This window comes from Echinops telfairi, unplaced genomic scaffold (assembly GCF_000313985.2).
Source record: "Echinops telfairi isolate 266 unplaced genomic scaffold, ASM31398v2 ScPeMD7_7424;HRSCAF=8462, whole genome shotgun sequence".
NCBI classification, from domain to species: domain Eukaryota; kingdom Metazoa; phylum Chordata; class Mammalia; order Afrosoricida; family Tenrecidae; genus Echinops; species Echinops telfairi.
This window is the reverse complement of record NW_022111324.1, coordinates 53,222,613-53,232,497: the sequence shown is the minus strand read 5'-3', so window position 1 is coordinate 53,232,497 and position 9,885 is coordinate 53,222,613. Positions and strand designations below refer to the sequence as shown.

Sequence of the window (9,885 nt, the reverse complement as noted above, 5' to 3'; positions counted from 1 at the left end):
TGGTGGTGGTGGTGGTGGTGGAGGTGGTGGTGGTGGTGGTGGGGAATTCCTCAGTGCAGCTTGCCCAGGTCTTTTTCACCAATTCAATTTCCTTAAAACTTCATGCTAATGAGCCTCTCTGATTACTTTGTGTTTTTCAAGAAAATACATCAAAGTTAGCCCTTGGGAATCTCCCCAAAGGCACCATAATCTTCTGCGCTGACTTGGCTTCACTGTCCTAGTAGGTCCCCGCAAAGATGCTGCTTGGATTGGACAGTTACTGGGAAGGCTCGGATCAAGATTAAGACAAGAGAATGCACGAGGGTCCTCTTTGCAGTCATTCACTGATCACAGGGTCATGTTTAAACACATTGTGTTTGGCATACACCTGTGCAGGTCTGAGTCGGAGCCCTGGTAGTCATACGTCTTATTTACGTGTGTGTGTGTGTGTGTGTGTGTGTGTGTGCATACTCCTGTGTGTGTACATCGATGTGAATATGAGGCAGCTTCAAAAAGTTCATGGAGAAAAGGGAATTAAAATATAATGGGGTTTTTCTACACACTTCTTGATGCCCCTTGGTATATGTATGTATATATATACTCATATATGTACCACAATAAAAACAATACCACCAAATGCATAAAAATTAAGAATGAACATGTTAAAAATACCTTACAAATCTCTTTGGAGAAAAATTATAAATTGTTATAACGTGTTTTCAGTTAGCAGTCATGCAAGAAAGCTTAAATAAATAGATTATTCATCATTTGGAAGATTCACTATTACGATGCTATAAATTCTCTGAAAATTCATGTAGTATTTTAATGCAATCCTAATAAAAATCATATGGAAATATAATAGTCCATGGATCATCAGGAAATTAATGTACTGTGTCATTAATCAACATAATGGATTTTGAGCAGCATGCAAAATGGAATATAATAAAGTAAAAATATGAATTAGCTTTATGTACCCAAAGCATTGTTTTTGTGACACTTTTATAACTTTTTTATTAGATGACGTTTACATACCATAAAATTAATCCTTAAAGTACACAACTCAGTGGGTTTTAGTAAACTTACAATGTTGCGCAACCATCCGCGTTACCTAACTACAGAGCATTTCCATCAATCCCACAAGACATCATCGACTTATTAGCAGTCACTCTGGATTCCTCCTTCCTCCCAGTTCCTGGTAACCATAGCTACCATAGCTATCCTGCCTCTATGATTCATGCCTTGTGGACGCTATGAATGGCATCACACAGCATGTAAGCTTCTGTGTCTAACTTCTTCGAACATGATCTTCATCCATGTCATGCTCTGCATTAGCCCTTCACACCTTTTCCAGGCTCACTGATCCTCTATTACATGGATGTACTATTTTGTCTACTCATTCATCCTGTAATAGCTATGTGGATATTTTCATCTTGTGGTTATTATGAATAATGCTGCGATGACCATTTTTACACACGTTTTAATGTGGACGTGTTTTCAGTTCAAAAATGAATTGCTGGGTCATACATAACTCTGTGCTTTAACTTTGTGAGGCACGAAGAAACTATTGTAAAGTGGCCATCAGCAACAAATGAGGGTTCTCATTCCTTCACCTCCTTACGTGTTACTAACTATCTTTTAGGGCCCCTCTGAGTCGGAATCGACGTGGTAACAGTGAGTCATGGATGCAAAGCAGTTTCTCATTGTGGTTTTGATGTGCATTCCCCTACCCTGATGCTATGAAGCGTCTGTCCCTGTGCTTATGGGCCATTTGTATATTTCCTTTTGAGAAAAGTCTACTTCCTTTGCCTATTTTTTAAAAAGTTTATCTTTTTATAGTTGAGCTATAAGAGAATTTTACATATTGTAGATACTAGATCCCTATCAGATAAATGATTTAAAATATTAATTTACAGTCTTCATAATGCCTTTGAAACACAAAAGGTTTCAAGTCAGATGAAGTCCAATTTATGTGGGTGTTTCTTGGTTCCTGTCTTTTTATTTCTGTATCTAGGGAGCAATCACCTAGTCCGAGTTCTTGAAGGTTTACAACTGTGTTTTCTTTTAAGAATTTCATAATTGTAGCTATTATATTTAAATGTTTAATTCATTTTAATATTCATAATTAGTAATAGGTAGGAACCAGATTTTGTTCATTTTCAAATGAAAATTCAAGTGTCTCAGGGCCATTTTAAAGTAAAAATGATTAGTCTTCTCATTGAATTGACCCCCCAGTTTTGTGGACAGTTAATTGACCCTGGCTGTATGGGCTTCTATCTGAATTCTCAGTTGACTTCATCAGTGCGTGGGTCTGCCCGTATGTCGTGAACAGGTAGGTGCTCTTCGTTACTGCAGGTCTGTCGCGGGGGATCAAGTGGCTCTTCTCTTCACGGTTCTTTTGGCTGCCCATGTACTCAATTCTTCATGTGTCCTTTATGTTTGCCTTGTCAATTTCTGCAAACAAGACACTGGGATTGCGGTGGGAATTGTGTGAAATACGTGGATCAATTTGAGAAATGTTGCCACCTTAACAGTACGAAATCCTCCAATCTATACACATGGAGTGCCCTTCCATTTACTTAGGTTGCCTGTAGTTTTCCTCCAATGATGGTTTGAAGTTGACCTTATACAAATGTCATTTACTCGGTTTCCCTACTTAATTTCAAGGGGTGTTAAATGCCTGAATTCAAGCCACTCTGTCTGCTTGGTAATGCTATGGCTAGCTTTCCATGTGCAAGGGGTCATTTCTAAGGTCAGGGTTTACAGATTGCTTTTGTAGCTGTTAAACGGTCATCTCAAACAATGGTATTGACAACTCACCCATCAGAGCAAATATAATTGATAGTCGATCCAAACATGATGTCTGTGTTCACTTGCACAATACCATGCTTGGGCTCTGCAGGAGTTCCACATGATTTACCTATGGGGAAAAAAGCATAATTGAGGACTGAGTATAGACGCTCAATTTTGTTGGTATGGAGAACACCAACCTGCCTACAGCTTCCTGAAGCACATCTGTAATTCTCATGGTTTCACAGAACTTACTGCCTTGAAAATCTCGTCAGATCGCTTCAGGACTAGTCACCTAAGAAGCTTGACTTCTAAAAGACCCCAATGCAAGTCTGTCTAGTCCCCACAAGGAGTCTTCAAGGAAAATGTAAAGTTACAAAACTGTTGTACTGTCATCAAACCAGTATAGTCCAAAGCCCCCAACATTGGACATTTTCTCCCTAACTACTTATACAATACACTGTTCTTTCCTGTCCCGAGTAAGTCATTAGTTTCTGACATTAAAATGGGAGACCTTTAATGAATGGGGATTTTCCCTCAATTATGTCTGGTGATGGTCATTTCCCTTTAAATGGATTTGTAGTGAGGGCGCTGGGATCTCAAAGCAGAAGTAAGATGCTATCTGTAAGAATAACTTTCATACCGATTATACCTTGGGCAGACTCGCTAAGTCACCTGTGTCTTAGTTCCAAAATCTGAATGAAATTGAATGTCTGACTGACACAAAGACTTCCCAATCCAGAGTTACTCACGTTTACAGACGTTTTCTATGCTTGACCAGGTTAGATTTTCCAGGCAGGTGATACGCAGCAATCTTTTATAATATCCAGGGCGACACTCATATGCCAAAGTTGTTCCAATGGGAAACTCAGACTCATCAGTTGGGTTTGTAGGCTTGGCAAACGGATACCATTCTGGGCTCTTGCACTGACCTTGAGACCAAGACCACAACAACACCAAAGTTAATGGAGAAAGCATCTAATGGACTTGTTACACGCTCCTAGGCCTTCTCTCTGGCCCTCAGCAGCACTGACCACTGTGTGAAGTCGGCTATCAAATCAATCATTTTAACACAACCATTGAGAGAGAAAGGAAAAGGCCCAACAGCTAAAGCTACACTTCCCTTTACAAAGCATACGCTTTTAGATGCGTATTTTGAATTAAACATTAGACTGTTATTTCCCATCAAACCAAGTATGTTTCAGTTAAAGTACTAAAAATATCATTTAGTGTGAGACAATATAACCAGGAATATGGTGGGGAAATGTAATTTTTACTTCAGTTTTAGAAATTGCTTCTCTTCTGGTTTTTCTACCTTTACTAACTAGTTCAACTTAGCAACACACACTAATTAGTTCAAATTATGGATGGTAGATTGAGGTCAGAGAAAACCAACTTTATTAATCTTCACAAAAGACTAATTCCTGGTTCTGCTGATGCGGCACCTGACTCTATTTTAACTCTGTGCTGTTTTCTTTGCTGTCCCTTTATTTTAGACATGCATAAAAACCTCTTCCCTTTTGTGGTGAAAATATGCACACCAAAACATCTGCCAGATTGCCAACGTCCATGTTCACCACACAAGGGTACCGATTACACTCTTCATATTGTGCCATCTTCATTGTTATCTTTTCCCACATGACCCCAGTGCCATAATTCAATTCCCCAACACAAAACCCCCCTCTGTCCTTCTCCCTCCTGCCCTGCAATCTTTGTAAGTGAGCTCATACAGCAATTATCCTTTTGAAATTGATATAATCCATGTAATATTTTCAAGATTCAGCCATATTACGTCAGGTATCAGACCTTCATTTCTCTTTACTATAAGCTTATTTAGATGATCACATATGTATTTATTATTTTCAGTTTCTTTTTTCCCCCTCTAAAACAAGCATATTGCCATGAAGCCGATTCTAACTCACGGCAGCCCACTCTGTGCACAGCAGAAGTGTGTCCCACAGACCACTCAAGGCCATGACCACTCTGAACGGGATGTCCAGGCCTGTCTTTGGAAGCACCGGGGCAAGTCTGAACCACCAAGTTTTCAGCAAGTAGTCACTTGCTTGATCTTCTGTACTGCACTGAAGCTCTGTAAATAAGCTTACAGCATAATCATTTTTTTGTGAGCTGAAGATTTAGCTGCATTTCAGAAAATGCTATGGATCATATTTCCTTTTTTTTCCAGTTCAAAATGTTTTATAATTGCTGCTGTGATTTTTCATTGACCTGTGATTCATTGAGAAGTGCTTTTGCATCATGGACAAATGTTTCTGGAATTATTTTTGCTTTATATCTATTATTAAAATTTTAAAATTGAGGCTTATTTTATGACGCAACATAGATCCACTATGGCAGCTCTGTCATGTGTCGTTGTAAAAAATGTAAGTACAACCGTACATGGATGTGGTGTTCTGTGCATGTCTGTGAGGTCCAAGGTGTTAATCATATTAGCACGAATCTTCTAGATACTTACTGATTTGGGGGAGAGCTGCAGAGTCTACCAATACTAAAAAACTGTATTTGAAAAGTCCATGTTATATTTTTCTCTTTCCAATTCTGCTCATTGACAATTCACCTAATATATAATTTTTATATGTTGCATAAAGATATGTAGAGATAATATATGTACATAAAATATCAATATCTATGGAAGCAGCAGTAAAAAAATCCAATAATATTCTTGTCATTGGGCAAATATGCTACAAGTGACTTCTCTGAAGCTCTAACAAGCAAACGTGGCACCTGGACGCCTGAGGGGAGCCTAGCTGAAGCCATGGAAGCCTCAGCAAGATGAAGCGACACACTGGTTGCAACGACGGACTTACACATAGCAACAATTGTGAAGATGATACTGGACCAGGCAATGCTTCATTCTGCTGTGATTCTGTTGTACACAGGTTGCTAGTGCTTGAAATCAACTTCATATGCGTGGGAAAACTGCAGAGAATCGGCACATTCAAGCTGCTCTGTTGTTGAAGAATATTGAAAGTATCATGGGCTGCCTGAAGAATGAACATGTCACTCTTGAAAGAAATACAAATTCAGTGCTCCTTAAAAGTGAGAATGATGCGACTTATCTTGTTTATCTTGGACAAGTTATCGAGAAAGATCAATCACTAGAAAAGGGCACCATGTTTGTTAAGCTGAGGGAAGTCTACAATGAGATGAATCCACACAATCGCCACAATCGCCTCACCAAACATATCAAAGACTGTGGGGATGGTGTAGGAACAGATAATGTTTCATTCTGATGTAGATGGGTCACTAACAATAGCATTATGTGGATGGACATTGGGCCTCCACTCAAGCACTTATTCAATGCAAGAACACGTTGTTCTATTAAATTGGCATTCCAGGAGGCACACCGTCCAGACACGATTGCTGAAGAAAAATGGGTGCATAAGCAAATGTGGTGAAGAAAGCTGATGGTGCCCGGCTATCAAAGATATAGCGTCTGGGGTCTTAAAGGCTTGAAGGTAATCAAGCGGCCATCTAGCTCAGAAGCAACAAAGCCCACACGGAAGAAGCACACCAGCCTGTGTGACCACAAGCTGTTGAAGGGATCAGGTATCAAGCATCAAAGAGCAAAAAAATCATATCATTGTAAATGTGGGTGAGGGCAGAGAGGAGACTCAAATCCCATCGGTAGACAACTGGACACCCCCTTACTGAAGGGTTGTGGGGAGGAGATGAGCCAGTCAGGGTTCAGGGTAGCAACGATTAAACATATAACTTTCCTCTAGTTCTTAAATGCTCCCCCCCCCCACCTACTATCATGATCTCAATTCTGCCTTACAAATCTGGTTAGACCAGAGGATGTACATTGGTACAGATAGTAACTGGAAACACAGAGAATCCAGGACAGATGACTCCTTTAGGACCAGTGGTGAGAGTGGCGATGCCCAGAGGGTAGAGGGAATGTGGGGTAGAAAGAGGGAACTGATTACAAGAATCTACGTATAACCTCCTCCCTGGGGGATGGAAAGCAGAGAATAGGGTGCGGGGAGATGTCGGACAGTGTAACATATGACAAAATAATAATAATTTATGAAGTATGAAGGATTCATGAGGGAGGGAGAGTGGTGAGGGAGGGGGAAATGAACAGCTGATATTAGGGCTCAAGTAGAGGGAAAATGTTTTGAGAATGATGATGGCAACAAATGTATATATGTGCTTGACACAATGGATGTATGTATGAATTATGATAAGAATTGTACAAGCCCCCAATAAAATGATTTTAAAAAACTCTTTTTAAAAAGTGCATTATGTGCTAATTTATCATATGTAGTGTATAATATAGCTTAAATACATTCCAGCTTCACAAAAATTGATTATTTTCATTATTTTGTATACAGTAACCCTTTATCATCAAAAACCATCTCTCCTCATCTCAAGTAGTAACTCACTGCCATCGAGTCAATTCTGACTCCTAGCAACCCTCTAGAACAGGTCAGAATTGCCCAGTGGGTTTCAAAGGCTGTAACTCTTAGTGGGAGTAGAAAGCCTCATCTTTCTCTCGAGGAGTAGCTGATGGTCTCAAACTGCTGATCTTGTGATTAGTGATTCAATATGTAACCACTACGATACCAGGGCTAAGGTGCTCTTGACTCAAGCCAGGATATTTTCAATTGCCCCATATGCATGTGAAAATTGGACAATGAATGGGAAGACCGAAGAAGAATTGATTAATGGATTCTGGTGCTGGTGAAGAAGACTGGAAGTGCCGTTGGCTTCCCAAAGAACAATCAAATCTGTCTAGGAAAAATGTACAGCCAGGATGCTCCTTAGAGGCAAGGACGGTGAGACTTCATCTCACATACTTTGGATATGTTGTCAGGAGAGACCAGTCCCTGGAGAAGGACATCATGGTTGGTAAAGTAGAGGGACGATCTGCATGCCAGTCAACAAGATGGATTGACACATGGCGGCAACAATAAGTTCAAACATAAAAACAAAACAAAGGGAAAAAAATACCGTGTGAGAAAGGCACAGGACTGAGCAGTGTTTTCTTCTGGTGTGTACTGGGTTGCGATTGACGTGACAGAGTAACAAAAATATCTCTAGTAATGAAACTTACCCCAAATTCTACTGTTTCTACTATTTTTGTAGGACACACACACAAAAATAGTAGGATGATACATTTAATCTCCCAAATATCAATAATTATAGGAAATGTAAGGACCGAATACATACAGTATTTGCCTCTGTGGTCTGTTACTCTTGCAAGCCTCTGTGTCTTCCCCTGCCTGCATCATCATCTCATAGCCTCCCTCTTATTGTATATTTCCTTCTTTCTCATCCAAGTTAACACCTGCCTACCCGCTACAAATGTGCTTCCAATTGCCTCATAGGCATGAGAAAGTTGGACAATAAGAAGACCTAAGAAAAATTAATGCCTTTGAATTATGGTATTTTCAACAGATATTGCATATACCTCAGAATCCCAGTAGAACAGATGAATCTGAGTTGGAAGATGTAGAGCCAGAATGCTCTGTATAAGCAAGGATGGTGAGACTTTGTTTCAAGTACTTGGTCATGTTATCAGGAGGGATCAATCCTTAGGCAAGGATATCATGTTGAGTTAGGTAGAGGATCAACAGAAGAAACTGACACAATCATTGCAACAACAGGCTCAGACACAGCAACACTTGATGAGCTGGAAACAACTCACAGGCAACAAGTAGGTACATCGTGCCATCTCGAATGTCACAGTCCAACTTTCAAATACCCCAATTCAGACCTTCCACTTAAGTCCAGTTGATCTGCCCTACGCTGTATGCACAGTGTACTTATTATTATTTTCCTGTCTTTGTTCAAACTTACGCTTTCACCCTAATGTGCATTCAGCTCTCCATTCTACGGATTCTTCTCTTTCATGGTAAGATCTGTCGATGTTTTGCTTACACGCCTCTGTGTTTTACACAATTAGAACATTCGCTGTTAGTAGAAGAGGGGTCTTCAAAATGTTCACGAAGAAATGGAAGTAAAAGATAACTGTGTGAAAACCCCTCATGTCTACAGCAATATATTATGTACACAACCACAAAAATAGAAATTTAAAGAGATATAATGTAGATGAGAGAATGTTTGACGAGCCTTGCTAATCATGATGATTTAGTGCTCTTAATACCTCAAAGAAAAAAATACAACCAGGGTGACTTTTTCCCGAATCATGTAGATGTAAGCTGTGTTTCAAATAGTCTTCAGGATGGCTTGACAAGGTTTTTAGGGTTTTTCCTTCACAATTCTGAGTCAGTTCTAATTATACTATGTTCTTTCCCTTAGTGCCTAACAAAGTGTGTGTGTGTGTGTGTGTGTGTGTGTGTGTGTGTGTGTTGGGAGAAGAAGGCTAGCAGCTTGCTGGAGTTGACATTATTGCCATGATGTCCACTCAGTATGCCCGTGCAGAATTTTTTTAATTTAGAAAGTTTTCTTTTTGGAGATAACGCTGAATCTTGGGAACTGTGGACAATCTGCCTCCCAGTCAGCCTGTTGGCTTCTAAAAGGCTGCAAAGCTTATATGATTTGGGTATTGAAGTTTATGATTTGGGAATACAAATCTCAAAAGGAGTCTCATTTATTTTTTAGTTTAAATATGCCCTCCCCCTTTTCTTACACCTGCAAATCTGGAGGAAGAGTGCTTTATTTAGATGAGTCTAAATTGTTATAAACACAGCTGGCAGCACGTTTTTAGTACATTTAGCACTTTAGTAGTAATTTACCACATCCCCAACCTGCACACTAAATTTGATGAAACCTTTCTATGAAGCCAGTCTTGAAAAGCGTTTCTTTCCCCGCTGTTGGCAACACAGAAACCAAGGGAGGGGAGTATTGTTTTAGGTTGTGGGCAGACTGCAGTGTCATCGTGGTAGAGACCAAGACTGGAATGGAAAGGAAACGGTTCTTGTCCAGTTACAATTCTAAAAAGCCACGAGACAGCCAACACATTAACCACAAAACTCAGCAAAGTAAAATAGTGCATGGGAGAATGCAAATGTGAAGGCTATTGAAAACCGGAAAGAAAGTACAGGGAACCCTCGTTTATCGCGGTTAATCGGTTCTAGACCCTACCGTGATAAATGAAATTCCGCGAAGTAGGATTCCTTATTTGTAAATCAA

General features: G+C 39.8%; 1 protein-coding gene across 1 annotated transcript in view; it reads right to left on the bottom strand.

Annotated features, from left to right (window-relative positions):
- Positions 1 to 9,885, bottom strand: part of LOC101654788 (complement receptor type 1-like) — a 161,576-nt gene that overhangs the window by 110,767 nt on the left and 40,924 nt on the right. The window contains exons 18-19 of the mRNA XM_045298193.1: positions 3,519 to 3,698; positions 2,797 to 2,896 (exon numbers count right to left, since the gene is read on the bottom strand). Coding sequence (XP_045154128.1) covers positions 2,797 to 2,896; positions 3,519 to 3,698 — 280 coding nt within the window. The remainder of the gene's footprint in view (positions 1 to 2,796; positions 2,897 to 3,518; positions 3,699 to 9,885) is intronic.